This window comes from Rosa chinensis, chromosome 6 (genome assembly GCF_002994745.2).
Source record: "Rosa chinensis cultivar Old Blush chromosome 6, RchiOBHm-V2, whole genome shotgun sequence".
Taxonomy (NCBI): Eukaryota; Viridiplantae; Streptophyta; class Magnoliopsida; order Rosales; family Rosaceae; genus Rosa; species Rosa chinensis.
In genome coordinates, this window is record NC_037093.1 from 67,627,231 (window position 1) to 67,647,707 (window position 20,477).

Sequence of the window (20,477 nt, forward strand, 5' to 3'; positions counted from 1 at the left end):
TAAAATCGTTGAGAGGGAGGATGATAACACTTGTATCCTTTCTAATGAGTCTCATACCCGACAAAGACTTGAGAGCCCTTGCATCTAACTTGGAACGTTGCTTCTTATAAAGATTGACATAGGCTGCACAACCAAAGACTCGAGCAGGAAGGGTATTAAGAGATAGAATAGAGACATAACTAGACAATACCTCAAATGGAATACGACCTTGAAGAGAGGAAGATGGGAAACGATTAATGAGATGGGAGGCACACAACACTGCCTCTCCCCAAAGGTATTTAAGCATATTGGCACTAAGAAGAAGGGCGCGACCAATGTCTAACAAATGATGATTCAGAAACCCCATTCTGTTATGGTGTTTGTGGGCAAGTGGTTTGGTGAATAATTCCATGAGATTGGAAATAATCACGAAATTAATGATTAACAAACTCCCCCCTATTATCAGACCAAAAGACCTTAATACGAGCATCATATTAGGTACGAACAAGATTATGGAATGTTGTAAAGGCAGAGAAAACTGCATCTTTTGACTTAAGTAAAACAACCCAAGTTAATCTGGTGAAGTCATCAATGAATAAAACAAAATAATGCATTCATGAAAGAGTTGAATTTTTGGAAAGTCCCCATAAATCGGAATGAATTAATTCAAAAGGAGTTGTACTAGATTGAAAGCTAGAAGAATAACTAGACCTATGACTCTTGGCTAGAGAACATATTTCACAATGTAGACTAGAATCACTTATTCTAAAAAAAAGGGAAGGCATGGACTTCTTCATGACACCAAAGGATCGGTGGCCCAAACGGCGATGCCACAACCACAATTCATTTATCCGATCAGAACACTCAATGTGGACTTTATGGTGCTTGTGTCGGTCCTCCATACATGCAATCCAAGTGAAACAGTCTCTCCCTCAGATCTCCGTTGCCAATTATCACCCAAGTGCACAGATCATGAAAGATGACATACAGAGGATAAAAGGTGACAGAGCATTTGTTTTGTGTGTTTAATTGAGACACAGATAAAAGATGAGAGATAAAGAGGGTACATAGAGGACATTATAAAGAGTAATGGACGGTGTAACCTGGACTGACCCAATTCCTAAGATCGGAAAGGACTCACCATTGGCATTAGATACATGTGTTATGGATGGGGAGGACAACGTGACGAAGAAAGACTTATCATAAGTCATATGATCAGACGCACCAGAATCAATTATCCATGTATTACTACTAGTAAAGCCAGAAACATTTAAAGCGACACCAATTTTACCTTGATTCTCCTGGGTTAGGAAAATATTACCCTTAGTTTGATCTTGACCCTCCACACCACAAAAATCAGGTTCTTGCTCCTGCACTAGTTGGATTGCCGCCTTACTTTTCTGACCATTGTTACTTCTTTTCCAACCAGAGTTATTGGAGTTGAGTCTTAGCAACTTGGGGCATTGACTCTTGTAGTGTCCAACAGTTTTACAATAGTTACAAGTCACCTGACTGTTGAACAACGAACTAAGGGACAAATCTGCCATTCTTCTTCTTCAAGCAGCAACACAAACCACAAAATTTGACACGGCTAAGGAAGGAGAGACTGACGGCAAGGTATTGCAAACTATAGGGTTTTAGGGCAAAAGGAACAGAGGATGAAGACAAAAGACAAACTCTTAAAGAGTACAAAGACAAATTTGCAGCGGAAACAAATGAATAGAGTCCAGACGGATCTCTGCTCTGATACCAAGTCAAACATAACAAAGGCAAAGAGAAAGTTTGGGAATTTCTGATGTATCTTGATTAATTTCTCCAAAAATAGAGTATATACAAAGTATGCAGAAACCTAATTGGAAAGTGATTACCTAATTACATCGTAATATACTCCCCCTTAACTACATAACATTGTAAATAATTACACAATCCTAATTACATAACAATATATTACTACAATCAAGGGATACAATTAAGGAGTGACTCACTCCAACATTATATCTAAGCATGACTCCCACAAATTAGACAATTCATTCGTTATTCATTCTTGAAGATCTGCCAGTCAATAAACAAACTCACCGATTTGAAAGACTCGGTAACATATAAATGTACAAAACCATCATCCAGATGATGAGATGTTCCATTCTATACTTTTATCCATCTGGCCATCTGGAACTTTAGAATCAAAATGACCTGTTACTCTGTTAGGCCCAACTAATTTCATGTTCCCGAAGGCCCATACGGCCCAGTTATTTTTTGTTTATTCCTTTATACTTCTTTTTAATTTGAAAGATGCAAAAGCCTCACCGCGATCTGTAATTAGAATTCCAGAAGTGGTGACGGATCAAAAATAAATAAAAACGTGATTGAGTGAGTACCAAGTCTGATTCAATTGCAATATGTCATCAGGGCCGGTCCTAAGATTCTAATGGTCTGAGGCGAAGAATTAAAATGTGGTCTCCCGTACATGTGTGTGTGTGTGTATTTGCTCCAAATAACAATAAAAAATCATGTATTTTGAATAAAAGTAAATATGAAATTAATAACAAAACAAAAGTATATGAATTTTTATTCCCTACATAAATTTCTAAATTAAACTAGTTAGTCATGTGGAAAAAGGAAAGGAAAAGTTTTTTTTTTTTTTTTTGGAAAGGAAAAAGGAAAAGTTTATATGGAAAAGGAAGAAGAAGAAAAAAATGGTGGGCTGGGCCACGGGGTCCAAGAAAAATAAACTTAAGAGATTGAATAAAAAAGACAGAAGTGAAAACAGGAATGAGAATTGGGGATTCGAACCTTGGTGAGGAAGATGCAAACTGAATTCAGTTCCGCTGGAACAACATGCAATTTGTTGTTTGTAAAGGCAAATAAAATATATATATATATAGTATCTTTAACACATCTACAGAAACTACGAAGGCCCCCGAGAGCCGGTGGCCTGAGGCAGCTGCCTCAGGCGGTAGCCCTTAGGGCCGGCCCTATATGTCATTGAGTGACAATAGTGTTGATGAGTGGTTGTTAGGCTTTCGTTATGTGTTAACGATCACGACATGTAAGTTTTTAATATTTGCATCCAATTCTGATTCACAAGTCACTTCGCTTAAACCATTACTCGAAATTAGACAATGAAATGATAAAATGGAAAAGCTTAAGAAAATGATGGGCAACAACCGTGGTTCTAAACTGAATGTACATCTTATTCCACTCTACTTGGAAACGAAGATTAATCAATTTCAAGAATCCAGCCTTTCTTATCCTCAATACGACCCGTTTGAATTCCTATGAGAGTTGAGTAGAGCTGTGGACAAACAGTTTGAACACCTGTTTTGTATTCCATCCTGCATACATATGACTAAGAGTCAATTACAAGAGCTAAATGGAAGTAAAATATGTGAATGAGCTTTGCCATGCAAAAGAGTGAAGTTGTTAATCGGTTTTCAACCTGATTTTCGTTCATTAGTTCTTATAAGGAAAGTATGGAGGATGGTACCTTCTATCTTTATATGTAATGTTTCCCACAGGAGCAACACCGACTGCAGTTCCTGTACAGAATACTTCATCAGCTTCACTCAGTTCATCTACCGGAATTGCACGCTCCTCAACCTGACACAGGCAATGGTTAACTTGCAAGTCTTCAAATAGGAATGGTGTAAGTTACAGGAAAATCACCTGATAACCATGATCGCGAGCGATTTCAATGATGCTTTTTCGAGTTACCCCTGATAGTATAGTCCCAGCCGTTGTAGGAGTTGAAATAACATTGCCCTAAGAATTGGAAAACAAATGCATTAGACATGTGCCAAGTCAATTTTGAGTACAAAGTTGAGATATAGCTCTTCGATATTAATTATGCTTGACACCAGTCTTAACTAGTTACCTTCACAATGAAAATGTTACAAGAAGAGACCTCCTCCAGATTCTTTTTATTTACCGAGTCTAGATATAACACATCAGAATATCCTCGGCTCTTTGCTCTGAGCAGTGCCTTCAAAACCTACATAAGAAGGACAAGTTAGTGTCACAAATGGAAGTTACACTTCAATCATCTATGATAAAAACCTTTTGCTTACTGGAGCATAATTGGTGATGCTTTTGACACCTCCAGCCCCACCACGAGAGGAACGATCATATTCCTCCTCGACGTATATGCTCAAAGGTGCAGAACCCTCCTATTCATAGAACAGGAAGCATATAAAGTTAATATCCTATGATTGATTGATGCTGTAGTCAGCTTAAACTGAGAAATGTTTTCCTAACCTTGAAATAGTTGCGGACTGGTGAAGCGTATACAAGGAATGTGTATTCAGGCGATGTGCCTAAACCTAATATAGGACCACTTCCTATAAGTAGAGGCCTAATATATAAAGACCCTTTTCCTGGAGGGGGAACCTGTTCTTTAAATCAAGGAACGCACGGTTATAAATATGTGTACTACCTGTATACCAGTCCTATACCATAACAATAGACTGAACTAAAAAATAAATCAAAGTTGTTTGCGTCAAATGAAAATGAGGATTACCCAACACTTGTTAGCTTGAGCAGTTTGCTTCACAGCATCGATAAATTGATCAAGGGATGGCGAGGGCATGCACATTCTTTCTGAACCAATCTTCATTCGCATTGCATTCTGGTCTGGACGAAAGATAAGGAGATTGCCATCTTCTTTCCTGAATGCTTTCATCCCTTCATATATACCCTGTTCAGATTTTATCCGCAACTGTGAATTTCTTCAAGTGGCAAGCCAAGTGAACAAACAACATCGGAAGCATCATTACAAGCCCAGCTTTGTCTAATTATTTTTCCACCAGGATATTAGTTAAGCCTTTGTCTAGGATGAATTGTGTGAAAAGTTGGATTTGGAATATCTAAGCATGAACTAAACCATATGAGTTTTATAAGATGAAAAACAGACTTACCTGGCCATAATTCAAAACTCCAGCAGCAGGGCTTAGTTCAATATTTCCATAAAGATTAAGTTGGCCTTGTTCGAATATCCCGTTGTTGGAACATTTCATCATGTACATGTAATCAGTTGGCACTAGACCAAATCCAAGATTATCCCAATCCACATCAGCATACTCATTCTTACCAAATTTACTGCAGTCCAAGTAACCCAGAAGAAGATCAGTCTACACACACCTCTACCAATAAGTTTCATCATCTTTCAAGTAAAAAAAGTTTCATAATCTTTTGCCAAGTCTAGAAAAAGGTAGTAATCAATAAGCTGATCAATGTAACATACATTGACTGAGTTGAAAAGAGTATCCTATAATATCTCGGATTTATTTTCAGCCATTTTGTATATAAATGACGACAAATCATTTACCTGCACACAGATGCTTCACACGCTTGTTCTGCGTTAGAAGCAGCCCCTGATCCAAAGCAGCGGTGATCTCTAAGCTGCTAAACCAAGGGAGATATATCAGTTCTCCTAATTTTAAAAAATAATAGGAGACTAGCAACCAGTGCACACTGTATGAGTAAGAAAGGAGCATATTCATATAGTTGGAAGTTGGAACTTGGAAGAAATTATCAACAGTCGAAACAAAGTGACATTATAGATTTTAGAATATACAAAGACTGTTGACCAAAATATAGTATTATTCAATATATAGCATAATCTTTGTTAATGAAACTAATGCAATGAACACGGAAAATTTAGTACTATCCAATAACAGCATCATGATTAACAGATGACGGAGAAAACAGAGGAAACAGAGGATATTGATTATAACATTTCAGCAAAAGGAAAGGGAAATACAGAAGAAAGAAAACCATGCATGATCCAATGAAATGAACATTCACCTTGGTTGGCAAAGATGACGAAGAGCCAACTCCAACAGATTGAACCAGCTTACTCAAGCCTGCAGTCCTTCGAATCATGGTTGTTGTTCTGTTGGAAATTCTGGAGATGGATGATGCTTTGAGTAAGAACTTGCAGGTTGAGGCGTCTGGTACACTGCCCTTAAGAGTAGATGTCCGCCCTTCGGAGATTATATCTCGGTGTAGCAAGTGATGACGGCCTACCCTCTAGGGTACAACAACCTCGATCCTTGTAGGTGTACACTCACAATACTTGGATTGTATCGAACAACTTGAAAACTTTCTTTTGGTGGAATAGAAAAATTAAAGGAAACACATGAGAAATTTGAGCTCGGAAAGGAAACAAAGGATTGAGACTGCCCTCAAACCTTGATTAATGAAACTGTCGAATACAAGGGGGAACATTGAGCCTAAACTCTTGATTACAATAAGCACCTAGAGAACATCCTGACATAATATCATGACTCTCTAATAAGCAATTGTATTCAATGATCTGGAAACAAAGGATTGAGTTTTGTTGTGTGTTTTGATCTGGAAAGCTAGGGATTATATATATGGCAGGAATGATCAATGCAATGACAATTTAACAATAGCAATTAAGCTAGGTAACTTATGTAACCGAAATGAATATTATGACATTAATTAGGAAGAATCAAACTGTCAAAATAGGACTGACATTTAAACTCTGTACCTTATGTAACAGAAAGGCAATATATATCTTGACATTGATGAGAAAACCAAAACGGAAGAAAGCAAATAAAGAACCACTATAATTGCAGACTTTGAACAGATGAATGATATATGAGTATAGTGCAGACTTTGAACAAATGAATAATATATGAGTAAACTGATGAAATCTTTGTGTCAATCACAATCAAACAGAGTTAAAAACTATTGCCATCTGCAATTAAAGGTCCAATGGAGTTTTCAACTATAGCTGGTATTTTGAAATATTCTAAGTAAATTCCAATATGTTCCTCACCTCTCTCTCGATTCTCGACCAAAACAATCCAATTTGAAGTAGAGATTTGTCCGAGCAAGAATCTCAGGTGTTGAGCAATCTCAGACGATTGAAATGAGAAGAAGAAGAAGAAAGAAGATAAACAGGAAAGGACAGAGAGAGCTGGCGTTACAAATACAGTGTGGTAAAAGATGCAGAGAATGATGGGTTGCGAGAAAACAAATAATAGTCCATATCCTCTGACAAGGGAGAAAGTGAAAATGGTCAGAAAGGGACAAAACGTGGCGTGCAGAAAATTTGAGCACGTAACCATTTTAGGTTTGGGATTTAATACGACTTTAGGTTATGTGAGGAGAAGAACAAGGATTGGTCAAGTGCTAATGCCTAGTTGGTTATTCCTTATCGACGAAATAGGAGATGGATAATGACAGCTGACTACCTAGCTTTAGAAATAAGAGGGAGAGATAGCTATGACAGTTTGCAACTATGAGGACGCGTTTGCCAGGTCACACTAGGAAAAGAACAAACCAATAGTTAATTGGTGCAAATCCATGAGCTCAATCTAGTGTACTAGTGTAGCGTCTTTCAGATACGCATGGTCACCGTGGTTGAAGGCCAGAAGGCCAAACCATCATCGGAAAAGAACGTGGCGACACTGTTGCCCATTCCAATCCGACTCCTTGGCCTTAGGAGGAGGATGGTGTTTATAATCCGACTTGGCAGCCACATGTTCAAACTTTAACAGAAGCCACACATATGTAAGGTCACCTAACATTTTTCCGTTACGGAATTATCAAACTGAAGTATAGTCCCATTTGGTTGAATTGAACCAAGACTTTGTACTACAGAAACGTTTATTCATTGTTCACCAATGGAAGTTTTGTTTACGGTCTACCATCCATGATAATCTATGTTTTCTACTACTTCAAGGTCACTATCCAACCCCTATTTTCTTCTGCAAGACCCATCTGTATATTTGAAAGAGCCTGATACAGTTGCTCAGAAACTCCACCAAGTCCAGTTTCTTGGTAAGACACCCTGCAAAGGAAAGAGAAATCTTAGCACTACGACTAGCTAATTAAAGCCATGAAAATAATGAGCCCGGCGCACTTCTAAGACTTATACAAGTGGATGTTGTCAATAACTCAATTCGTTAGATCAGGGAACCAATATGAGAAGATCACCTTTTTCCCAGGTAAGTTATGCTGCCTATAGGTGATAAACAGACAGCATATCCAGTACAGAACACTTCATCAGCTTCTAGCAATTCCTCAATCGACACAGGGCGCTCCTCAACCTGGTTTTGGATGCATGTAAAACAAAACTCAAAAGAGCACAGAATGATGCTAAAATATTTTATTACCATTACCATTACCATGTAAAAGTAATATGTGAATTTCTATGGCGCTGGCAGCACATAGGGGTCATAGGTTGAACTTTCCCATGGCCAAAAACTCATATATTACTCCAATTATAATTTAACATATTTCTCCAATCAGTAGCATTGATGATTAAAAAAAGAAAAAAAGAAAATACTTGACCATACTTCAAATGATCATCCAAAAGGAACAAAAAAAAAAAAAAACATAAAAGTACCAATCAAAAATGCAGCCAACTAAGACAGGTCTACGCGATATGCTGGTTATACAGGAACAAATTGATTTAATCCCATTATTAAGCTGGATATTAAACCTGTGGTTCCAGGCTTCCAGCTGAACTAGTTGCAGATTGATGACCAATCATAGAAGTAAGGAAATATAAGGATGACAGGAAAAGCGTAAAAGGTATCTATCAGTAAAGATCTCACTATATTACAAGTAGATTGGACTTTTTAAGAATCTTAATTGTCAACAAACTCATCAAAGATTGCCACCTAGAATACATACCTGGTACCCTTGGCTGCAAGCAATTTCAATTATACTTTTGCGTGTAACGCCAGGCAAAATTGTCTCTTCCAGTGCTGGAGTGGAGATAATTTTGTCCTATATTAAAGTTCATTTGAAGAAAAACATTAATCGTCCTTCACATAATCCAATAGATGATTTAGCCTCACAAGTTCCTCAACCATATACCACTTGATAAGCAAAAAGTCAATACTTCAACCATATGTACCTTCACTAGAAAGATGTTAGCAGTGGAAGTCTGTTCCACATATCTTTTGTGAACAGAATCAAGGTACAAAACATCAGAGAAACCATCTGCTTTTGCCTCCACCTGTGTCTTCAAAACCTTCATGAAAAATCATAGATTTTATTTAAGTGTACATCTAGATACTATAAATCCTTAATCCTGAGTGCATCTGTGACCGTATTTTGAACAACCAGCGATGTAGAGTTGTATGCCACACTGCATCAATCCCAATGTCAATGCAAACACAAATTCTCTCTATATGGAAAAAGGTAACACTCAAACTAACTCTATATAATGCTGTGAACACAGTTAAGGCAATAAATTAAAAAACGGTCAGAATGCAATTGACCTTAGTGCAGCAATAGGCATAGCAATGTGGTAAAATTTAAGTAAGAAACCAAATGCTATGTAAATGTGAGTTTACCATAGCATAATTCCCTATGGCATTAACAGTTCCAGCTCCACCACGAACTGCACGATGGATTTCATTTTCAACCACTAAGTTGATTGGTTCCAGTCCCCCCTGTTGCCATCAGAGAGAGAAAAAATATATGCTTTACTGAATTAAGTAGCTTCCAGTAAAGTCCTTTTCAAGAATGGAAAAGTAGTTGAAATCTTGTACACAATACACAGCTAGTGTGAAAGAAATTATGAAAATATAGATAGTTTATAAATTACAACAATTTACCTTAAAGGTGTTCCCCATCGAAGAAGCATATATGAGAAAGGTGAATTCTGGAGCCGGTGTAAGACTAAGAACAGGTCCATTCCCCATAAGTAGTGGTTTGATATGTAGAAAGCCTTTATTTGGTGGCGGAACCTATAGTGAGTGAGGCATAGAGAATTATGATTAGATTTAGCAACTGATCACTTCAAACAGGACTTGTCTTATCACCAAGCATGTTGGAAATTTACCCAACGTCTATTTGCCAATACAGTAAGTTTCACAGCTTGCACAAACTGCTCAACAGTCGGTGCAGGCATACACATGCGCTCTGCTCCCATTCTCATCCTCAATCCATTTTCCTCTGGACGAAATAGTACTATAGAATGATCTAGCTTCTTGTACGCTTTCAATTCTTCAATTACTCCCTGAATTAGAAAAACAAAAGAAGCTACTTTCCACCATAGTAAAAAGACTTGAACTAACCACATGCTCAGAGAAACATGCAGAGCAAATACTTAATGTAATAAGATGGTAGAAGCATCATAGTTGAAAATTGACATCTCAGAATCTAAACAGCTACATTGTGCCAAATTACATAGCAGGCACAGAAATTGAAAAGTTGGGACTAAAGTAAACAAATATAGTAATTACCTGACCATAGTTCAAAACACAGGCAGCTGGGTTCAACTCAATTTTACCAAAACGCTGTAACCCACCATCGGAAAAGTTCCCATCTTCAGAACACTTCACAGTAAACATATAATCGGTAGTCATAGGGTTGTCGAAGCCAACACTGTCCCAACTAATATCAGGCAATTCAGACGCTTGGCTGTTCTTTCCAAACAAAAAAAACGAAAATCTCACTACATTCTCAAGCAAAATCGTAATCAATTGTAAGCAAAACTCAGAGGTACGGTACCTATAGCCAGAGGCATGAGACTGAATGGCTTGGTGCCTTGTGTTGATCAAACAGAGACGGAGCTGGTACAATTAGACATGCAAAACATTACATCAAATGAACTAATCACTACGTACTAAGCTTATAATCTACGACAACACTTGAACAAGTGCGTGCGTGCCTTGTAAGACGAGTGAAGGGTAGTTTTGGCGGTGCGGAGAGTAGTTGCGATTGGGGACGGAAAATCCAGTGCGAGGGCGGAAGTGGAACCCATCTGTGTCTGTGTCTCCGACGAGTGATCACTACCCAGTGCGGATGGTTTGTTGATCGGAGATCGTTGTTGGGTTAAAGGAACGTCTCCTCATTTCGCCACTACACACCTTTTCCGTTTTGGTTGGGATGTCCGAAATAGTGCAAGGGGGCACGAGACAAGCACGTGAGAGCAGTTAAACTATTGGTCTGGGCCAGCGCTGAATCTGAATTCATGGCTAATGAAAGTTTGGGCTCGAATTGCCTCAGACTGTGGATTGGATATAAACCCTGTTGCGGTCCATGGTTTTTTTTTCATTTGATTTTTGTTGAAAGATTACGGCGCTGAGTGCTTTATCCAATGTTTTCCTTATCGATTCAATTGTTATATTTTTTTGTGACACTCTGTGTGAACACTTTCTCCATGAAAAACCGGCCTAAACATAAACTACGATAAAGAGACAAAACCTCTTCAATCTTCCAAGAACAAGATTATAAAAGTTGAACAATTCTTAGGTTCGCCCCTAATGTGAATGAGCATATTCACCATCTCTTGCGATTAACGCATAATAACTTTATAATTTTCTAATTCAACCGTTCATGTTGTATAATGTTATACAAAGATTAGCTCTGTAAAAAATCAATCAAATTGAAGATCTTTTAATTATTCATTTCTATGGAATACATGGACGGTTCATCATAACAGTAATAAGTGTTGTTAGAGCCATCTATTTGTTTAATTCAATTAGATAATTAAATGATTTCCTATTTGATTGATTTTTTTACAGAGATGATCTTTAAAGGATAATTTATGATATAGACCATTGGATTATAAATTTATTAAGTAAAAATATGTTAATCGACAACGGGGGGAATATGATCGTTCACTCTAAGGGTGAACCTAAAAATTGTCCTATGAAGTTGTTAGACTTCGGGGAATTAGAATTATCTCATTAAAGACTCGAATTTGTGAATTGGCCTGCGATTTTAAATATTACGTACAATTTTCAATAAGTTTGGGCATGCAGATGCAAAGAAGAAACGTCTGAGAATATATGGGCATACTGATTTTATATCTCTGGAGTTTCACTGTATTGACCTTACAATTAATGGAAAATTTTTGAATTAATTTGTCACCAGCTCAATACCTATAATCCTATATATATTTTTCCGCAGTTTTCATATATAAAACTTATATATGAAAACTGCGGAAAAATATATATGATAGTTTATGATAGAACTTATATGAGTTTTTCTATTGGAACCTCCAAATTTGCTCACTTGACCTCTATGCTTTTTACACCTCCTATCAAATTTTCAAATACTAAATTTACTCATTAAACCTCACTAAAGTTCCTCAAATAACCTCACTCATAGAATTAATTTACAAACAAACTAAGATCTTTATAATAAAAAACTTAGTCATTTCAATGATTTAATCACTCTATAAATCTTAATTACATTTCCATTTTTCTTAATCAGACAACATAAATCTCTTATCCAATAAAAAAAAAATCAAACACAAGGTATTGAGTTTGAAAAATTAATTAAAAAAAATAACATGAACTATTATGTGATTTTTTTTATTTACTTTTTCTTTTTTGGTTGTTTAAAAAAATAAAGATTAATCATTTTTTCTTAATGTTTCTCTATTTTCTGTACCTCGTGATTAATTATTTAAATATTTTTTATTTATTTTTATTTGCTAGCTTTTTTTTTTCTTCTTCTTCTTTTTACAAATATAATGGATAGATTTAGATTTATGGCATAATACAATTTATTTTGTTCTCCCTAACTAATATGCGTTCAATATACATATCATACATTTTTATCTTAATCATAGTTTTATTTCTTAATATATATATATATATATATAATGCTTTAATGAGTATGTAGTGAAATTAGAAAATGAAAATAAATAGGGAAAATAATAAAGAATGCAATCTAATATTATTGAATTAGAAAGTCTAGAGAAAATAAATATAACAATTTTTTTTTGTATAATTATTGTCCTTAATAGTAATTTTATAGTAGGTTATATATGTCATTTAATAATTCATAATAGAGTGAGGTCAAGTGAGCAGATTTGGAGGTCCCAATAGAAACCTCTCAACTTATATATAAAACTGGCCGGTACAAGATTATTTCCTTATCTCAGTTATTTTTGAACTTATAAAATCATTTCATTCCTTATCTCAGGTATACATTTAATTTGTTTTGTATCTAATAATTCTAGTTGTGTCTGTTGTAATTAATACATAGATGATGATGATGGTACATGTATTCGATCGATTACGTCTCCAAATTCAACACGGACATGTCTTCCATGATTCCATCGAAACCCTAAAATCCAACCTCACATCTATGATAAACCCTAGACATGTGCACATACGACTACGATAGGATATGGTGTGGCCCCCCGGGTCTCCCTTTGCCAATACCCTCTAAGAATTGCCCATATTTTAAATGGGGTGCGTGCATGCATGGTTCATGTACTTTCACCTGAGCTACCTAAGCTTTTAACTAGACAATGACACGTGGATATAATGAATCCAACGATTTACATAGTGCCACGTAGTGATTTTGACTCTTCCAACTCTAAAACTCTCTCTCTAAAACTCTCTCTCTCTCTCTCTCTCTCTCTCTCAGAACCCACAGAACTTCCGCCCTCAAAACCCACAGAGCCTCCACCGTTTGCTCTCTAAATCGAGCTTCATTGGGGAAATCCTAGCCTCATCCTCACCGACGCCGCCGTCCTTAGCTTTAGCTTCTTTAATGTTGTTACCGAATTCCGACTTCTGATCCGATTCGAAATCGTTGTTCATTACAAAGATCTCAATCACAAACAAGTTGGCAGAAAATTCTCTTTCTCACTCTTTTTGTTAAGTTTTTTCACTACTAGAATTATGCTCATAGACATCATGACAATTAAATCGGTGAGAAATACACCCGATGTAAAAAAATGTCATTAACATTGATTCCTCAAAAACTGATTTGTATGCATATAACTGACATCGGTTTTGAAATTAGCCAGTGACAAAACTTTCATTTGAATTATCAGAAAAACGATGAGCGGCTAAATTAAAAAAATTTAAAGAAGCGCGGGGGATGAAAAGCTCATTCCCACACTTAGACATATTTGGATTGACTTCAGATAGCCCTAAAACTATTCGACCAAACCTCCCTTTCCTCTTCTTCGTTCTCTGCCTCCGACCAAAACCATCCTCTTCTTTGTTCTCCACCTCCGACCAATACCCTCCTCCTCTTCGTTTTCCGCCTCCGACCAATACCCTCCTCTTCGTTCTCTCTCTAAAACTCTCTCCGTCTCTCTCTGGAATTGACGAAGATGAAGTCTATGCAGCCGCACGACAATTTCTTACGGGAGACAATGGAGCCTCCCCAGTCGCCAAACCCTAGCTCTGGCAAGCCTCCAAGGAGAAAAGCGCCTCCGCCTTCATATCTAACTATACGGCCATGGATTCGAAGCCTTTGCTGGGGGGCCAAGTTGAAGAGTACATTGCCACCACCGCCGCCGCCGTTAAATCCTCTCAAACGGAAGCTTGGGATGATTCCTAAGAACTCTGTCCATAGAGCCTTTGATTCCAGTGTCCAGGTACTACTCTGTTTCTTGACCAACCTAAATCTCTTTGTCGGAAACCTTCCCTTCACTGTTGACAGTGCTCAGCTAGTTGAGCTCTTCAAAGGTGCTGGGAATGTTGAGATGGTCGAGGTATGGTTTTGCTTTTCGTTCCAAATTTCGCATCTTTTTGTGAATTGACTGAAGATAAATTGTGGGTTCATTGTTTCTTGGGATTAATGGAAACATTTTAATGGAATTTACATGTTATGCATGACAAGACTATTGGGAGAAGCAGAGGATTTGGGTTTGTGTCTCACCATTTGGGATCACGAAATTTCGGTAACTAACTTTTTTGCGCAAGCTCAAGTAATGTTAGTCCTATACTGACTCAACAAAATTGCATTATGAAATTTGTAGAGGATTGCCGAAGTGCTTAGTCTAAATGTTCGAACTGCATTGAACCTTGCGTTTAGTGGATTGAAAGATTTCAGTGGTGGTTTTGAAAGCGCGGAGCTTTCGGTGATTCTGTGCAATGATGAGTGTATGAGAAAACATAACAAGGAATGGAGAGACGAGGACCGTGCTCCTAGTGTTGTTTCCAAGTCCAAGCATGTGCCTGGTCTTAAGATTCCAAATGTAGGAAGTTGTATTTTTGTCTTTACTTTTTAAGATGGTTAGTAAGTAAAGGTGTAAAGATGTATTTTTTTGGAGATGAATGTGTGACGGGTATTGGTATTAATATGCAGGTTGTGTTGGGTGACATTCTGATTTCTGTTGAGATGGTGGCAAGGCAAGCAGAGCAAAGAGGCCACACACTTCTTGATGAGATGTGCCTTCTCATGGTAGGACTACTAGTGCTTATATTTCTCTTGCTATATGTAACATTTTGTTGAATGAATGTGATGCTTTCTGAGTCCCATTATAGTACATTTATCCATGATAATTGCTTATATGAAAGTCGCATGTTGATGCCATTATGGCAAAAATTGCTACTGGAAAGCTTAATGTATTGTACTTTTAATGCCATTGGGAGAAACACATGTCTTGGACTGCCTGATTCTAATGTGCAAGCCAGCTGTTGGGTTAAGGTTTTCAGTAAAGAGATAATTTCTCATGGAGGAATAGTTGTTGGCTATTATATATATATATATATATATATATATATATAGAATCATTCTCAGGTGCGGATATCCGCACCTAAGAAAAAATGTGCGGATTTCCATTTTTCCCCCACTTTTCGATCACATTTTCACATATTAGCCATTCAGTTTTTAGGTCCTAATGTATAGATCATCTCTACAAAATTTCAGCCAAATTGGTGATCATTAAGGCATCCAAAACTGCAATTTACACAAACGGACCGAATCTGCCGAACCGGAACCGTTCGTGTACATTGTTGTAAATTGCAGTTTTGGATGCCTTAACGATCACCAATTTGGCTGAAATTTTGCATAGGTGATCTATACATTAGGACCTAAAAACTGAACGGTTAAGATGTGAAAATATGATCGGAAAGTGGGTCAAAACTGGAAATCCGCACCAATGAAAAACTGCGGACGTCCGCAGTGGAGAAGGCCTGTATATATATATATATATATATATATATATATATATATATATATATATATATATATATATATATGAACTCACAGCCATAACAAGTACAGAACTTTATGACTAAAAAGAGGAAGAAAAACTCTGGGTTTTAATGGGACATAAGTTTCCTAATGTCTTTTTCCGTGCTCCACCATGTAGAACCTCCGATTATCCCGGTGATGTTTGGTGAGTCTGTGAGTTGTTTTTGAGTCAATTGAATTGAAATGTATGCTTGGAGGTGATGGTTGATTGTTAGTTAATTATTTGGACTATGAAAGGTCAAGAGAAGATTATTCTCTCTCAGGTCGTATTAGCTGAAGCTTTGATTTGTGTTCTTCTACATGAGATAACATTCTTCATTGAGCTTTTTGGGCCTGCAACGACGTTCGAAGCCTTATTGATTAATAGCAGGTATTCCTCTGCCCTCCTTTTGCTGTTAATTCATAGTTTTAGTCTGTGTTTTTCCCTTCTCCATTGATACAAAGCTTTTAACTTGTTTCTTATGTTTCATTTTAGTTGGAAATTGGAATTGAAAGGTGCAGTTCTCCTTGTTTTTGCCAATAAGCAGGTAAATGCTATCCTAAAACCCATTTGTTTGATTACCAACACTTCTATTGTTTCATTGCAGCAACTCTCTTCTCATCCAATTTCACGACCAATAACATTCAAGATTATTGTTACACTGTAAATCAAACCGAGTTTTTGTAACGCCCCAAACTGCACCTCGCCAGCTTGAGCACGTCACAGTGCCGTGAGACTCTAAAACATAAACCGAATGCTCGATTTACATTCTAGAGAACCGCAAGACATTTTTGTTGATAAACTTTTCGTAAAACGCACAGCGGAGATTTTGAAATACTTTTGAGGTGAAAGCTTCTTGAAATTACAAAATTCACTTTGTTCGTCTAGAACTTGTCATTTTTGACTGGTCGAGGGTTAATAGGCTTAACCACACAATGAACATTTAATAAGAAGTTTCGGAATAGCCTGGATCAAGAAATAACGATCGAGAGTACATCGGAAACTCGATTACCGTTCGGAAGAGTTATCAAATTCCGCGCACCCTTCTCCGTCCGCTACAATCCCGTTACCAGTGCACAGTACCTGCACATACACTGTTGCAAGGTTCGAAAAATCGCTAGGCGCTAGTCGGGCGGTGACCAAGGGACTAGCGCCTAGACGCCTAGGCGGGTGACTAGGCGGCGCCTAGACGGTTTACATTTTTTTAATTTTTAATTCATTTTTATACCATATAAAAATATAAATAAGAGTATATATAGACTCAAAATATATTTACTTCTTATTATAATTAATAAAGAATAATAATGAGATAATCTATAATAACATATTTTATTTTCATATTCCAATGTCTGTCGATTCAAAGTTAATAAATGAATTAAGGGGTAGGGGAACATTGGAAAATGGAAAGGATGCCATTGGAAAGAACAATTAATCTTATTTATTCTCTGTCAGAGAGAGAATACGGTAAAGAACAAAAAAATTTCTCTTTTCCTGCTCTCCTTGCTGCTCCTCCCCTCTCTCTCTCTCTCTCTCTCCCTCCCTCCCCCTCCCCCTCCAGCAACTGGATCGAAATCACGACACACACTTTCTCTCCCCCTCAATGTCTATCTCTCAATTTCACTTTGGGTCAGAAATTTAGAAGCGAAGCTCTGAGTGCAATCTGATCTCACCAAGACATGTTTTACAAAGGACAGAGAAGAATTCATGATCTTGAAAAATTTTCAGGTTTCGTAATCCATTCTGCCCAGATCCGCCTAGATCCGCTCAGACCCGCCCAAACCAGCCTAAAACCCGCCCAGACCTGCCTAAAACTGCCTAGGCGGCCGCCGAACATTTGCCCGCCCAATAGTACCGAATTGGCATTCCTCGAATCGGAGAGCCACCGCCCAGCGCCTAGGCGCCTCCTAGGCGGCCTGGGCGGCCGAGTTTTAGAACACTGCACTGTTGTAGGGGTGAGCTTTCGTCCTCGCTGCTCTATGGGACCTACTCCGGCTAAGTTTGAAAATCAACTAAAACTTTGTAATAATTTGGATTTGGGCCCAGTGTGAAAACAAAGCGAATATAGAGGTAAGAACGACAAACTTAAAATATCATTAATCTTAAAACCCGATGCATGATTAGAAAACAACGTGCGATTTACCTGATGGCCTGGTTCCGTAGAACCAACATCTCTTCCGATTTAAATCAACGCAACCACTAACATAACAAATTGCCTTAGCAACCTTAACTAAATATCAAACTGATAAAACCAACTCCCTTACAAACAGTAAGTACCAACCAGAAACGAACCCATACCAATTCAATCCACCATTCTCAACACAACTTCACAGTAAACTTGTAAACACAGGCATTCAACTTCAGAAGCAAACTATACAATCAAGTTCCCAGAACTGTCAATGGATTCTAACTAACCTTGCCATCAAACTCGATCACAAACAAAATCCCAAATTGCAGGTCGGCTCTCTGTCGAAGAACACAGCAAACCGGAGTCAGCCTAGTCGATTCTGAGTTGATCAACTCAACCCAAGACTGCAGATTTATCTCGACCAAGACCCAAGTGGTGGTTAGGACGCAGAAGTTAAACAGAGGAAGCCCAAACAACCACCGACAACGTCAATTTCGACGGCGTCCGAAGCATATCCAGAAACACAATCCATTAATCTCAATCGAATTGAAAAACTAATTAGACTAACGTGCAGAGCGTGATGAGAGTGAGTTTCATACCACAAGCGGCTCTGTCGGTGGCCCGAGTCGCCGGAGTTTGCAGAAATCGCCGGAGGAGACCCAAGGCTTTCAGTCGTCGAATCCCCGCTTCTAGTCGCTGCATGTAAGATTTGGAACCACAGGGACGTAGACGACGCGGAGGCGAAGGGAATGGTGGGTGTGCGTCGTCATGGGGTGGCCGGATGGTGGCGCGACGGCCGGGTTTCTTCTCGGGTCGCGGAGGCGTCTGGGTCGGAGAACTCTAGTTCTCTCTCTCTCTCTCTCTCTCTCTCTCTCTCTCTCTCTCTTGTTTTCTGATTCAATCTCTGTCCTTGATCTGATCAAGGGCCTTATATACCTCAACCAAAATTGTAATCAAGGGCCAGGATGAAGCGGTGATAGATCAACGGCCAGGATTGCACCTCCGAAAATCCTATTTCTTTAATTTATTTTCTAAAATTCCACAACTTCGGAAAATAACTATAAATGGCTCGGGTATCCGGAAAATTCCCCGAAAATTTCCACGAACTTGTTGTGATGTGTACTTTATTATCCAACTCCTAAATTGAGGATTTCACTTTATGAAAATTTCTGAAAATTTCCTCGAGCATCTTGACCTTTATCGAGATCGTTGAATAGTTTCGCGTACGATCTCCGTTAAGCTCGATACATTTTTCCAGGGCTCACAGTTTTTCCCTTCTTCAGTCTTTTCTTTCTCCTTGTTCTCTTATACTTGATCTTATCATTTTTCTGGAATTCTCACCCTTTCGATCTCCTCTAATCTGCTTGTTAAAAAGGGTATGCCTTATGAATTTCAATCTTAATTATTTGATTACCTTCTATTGATTTGCAGCTCTTCATATTCAAATACACGTCTGGATATCTTTTAGCCTCTCTTTGATTAAGCTCTATTCTTATAGAAACCAATTGGAATAAGCTTTTATTTCTGTGATGTTATTAACTCATATTCTGTTTCAATTTTATATTTCCAAATAGCTTGAGTTTTGAAAAACTGAACTGATACATTATCTTTGATAGTTTGTCTTTCGGTTCTCACTTTTCTTCAAAACTATATATGAGTTTGGATGTACTTATCAAATTGGACTATCATGTGTATAAATTATTTCAGAAACTACATACAGTTTCCAGACCCAGCGACCTATTTCTGTAAAATTGTAATTTTCTGTTAATAAATTGAAGTTATTTTCTTCTGAGAATTTGTAGTGGACTTGTTAAAGAGTATTTGAGACTTGGAATCTCCTAAAAAAGATTTTTCTATCATTAGTTATGATTTTTCAAAGTTACAGGTCTGTTGCAGGAATTTCTAAAAACAATATCACTGTCATGTTCTTTCTATTTCTTTTAGTATCTTTTTATGTACAATCTTGATTGAAGAAACCAGTACTTTAAAATTAGGCATTCCCACCTTTCATATGAAACCAACCTGGCTCCATTTGGAGTTCGTATGAAAGATTTATACCACGACAAATTTGGCTTTGTGCATTAGCATTTCTGCACAGTTTTACTTTACAAATTAGATCTCAAATAACCATTTCTAGATTGATGTTCATTCTGTGCTATAATCCATATATGAAGTTTCTTCTTCACCTGTAGCAGCTGTACTTTTCATTCTACAAGATCACCTTATGTCCTGGATAATTCCAGTATAAAAGAATGAGTAGCACAAACACTACTAGAATTTTGCTCAACAGATCCATGGGCCATTTCTCATTGTTGTACCATTATCTACTTTGTCAAATTGGGCAAAAGAATTTAGGAAATGTCTTCTTGATCTGAATGTTAGTGTATGTTGGTACCCGTGCAAGCCGAGATGTAAACTGAGCTTTCTTGTACATGTCACAAAGTTCATATATGG

The 20,477-nt window shown here is 37.6% G+C and overlaps 2 protein-coding genes across 5 annotated transcripts; both read right to left on the reverse strand.

The window, feature by feature from the left end:
• Positions 1-3,091: 3,091 nt before the first annotated feature.
• Positions 3,092-6,992, reverse strand: LOC112172335 (branched-chain-amino-acid aminotransferase 2, chloroplastic). 4 transcript variants are annotated; one of them, XM_040509276.1, is made up of 11 exons: positions 6,779-6,992; positions 5,779-6,075; positions 5,300-5,376; positions 4,890-5,070; positions 4,493-4,669; positions 4,231-4,362; positions 4,044-4,142; positions 3,851-3,967; positions 3,643-3,738; positions 3,464-3,576; positions 3,092-3,311 (listed from the first exon to the last, which is right to left on the reverse strand). In XM_040509276.1, the coding sequence occupies exons 2-11, from the start codon at positions 5,854-5,856 to the stop codon at positions 3,197-3,199; spliced, it is 1,185 nt and encodes a 394-aa protein (XP_040365210.1). In that variant the 5' UTR covers positions 5,857-6,075; positions 6,779-6,992; the 3' UTR covers positions 3,092-3,196. The 4 variants fall into 4 exon arrangements, with proteins under 4 accessions (XP_040365210.1, XP_024165398.1, XP_040365211.1 ...); XM_024309630.2 differs by having other exon boundaries at positions 5,779-6,079; XM_040509277.1 differs by having other exon boundaries at positions 5,300-5,373; positions 5,779-5,863; positions 6,770-6,992.
• Positions 6,993-7,512: 520 nt separating this feature from the next.
• LOC112172336 (branched-chain-amino-acid aminotransferase 5, chloroplastic) lies at positions 7,513-10,844 on the reverse strand. The gene is made up of 10 exons (XM_024309632.2): positions 10,634-10,844; positions 10,474-10,535; positions 10,206-10,383; positions 9,803-9,979; positions 9,576-9,707; positions 9,312-9,410; positions 8,870-8,986; positions 8,644-8,739; positions 7,942-8,054; positions 7,513-7,795 (listed from the first exon to the last, which is right to left on the reverse strand). Exons 1-10 carry the CDS (start codon positions 10,724-10,726, stop codon positions 7,678-7,680), a joined length of 1,185 nt encoding a protein of 394 aa, XP_024165400.1. The 5' UTR covers positions 10,727-10,844; the 3' UTR covers positions 7,513-7,677.
• Positions 10,845-20,477: the final 9,633 nt, after the last annotated feature.

Coding starts and splice junctions, on each gene's coding strand:
- LOC112172335 (XM_040509276.1), bottom strand. CDS start 5,856: ATGATTCGAAGGACTGCAGGCTTGAGTAAGCTGGTTCAATCTGTTGGA. Junction 5,377..5,778: donor CGTCATCTTTGCCAACCAAG/GTGAATGTTCAT, acceptor CCCTTGGTTTAG/CAGCTTAGAGATCACCGCTG. Junction 3,312..3,463: donor ATTACATATAAAGATAGAAG/GTACCATCCTCC, acceptor ATATGTATGCAG/GATGGAATACAAAACAGGTG.
- LOC112172336 (XM_024309632.2), bottom strand. CDS start 10,726: ATGGGTTCCACTTCCGCCCTCGCACTGGATTTTCCGTCCCCAATCGCA. Junction 10,536..10,633: donor CCCTTCACTCGTCTTACAAG/GCACGCACGCAC, acceptor TAATTGTACCAG/CTCCGTCTCTGTTTGATCAA. Junction 7,796..7,941: donor ATAACTTACCTGGGAAAAAG/GTGATCTTCTCA, acceptor TTTCCTTTGCAG/GGTGTCTTACCAAGAAACTG.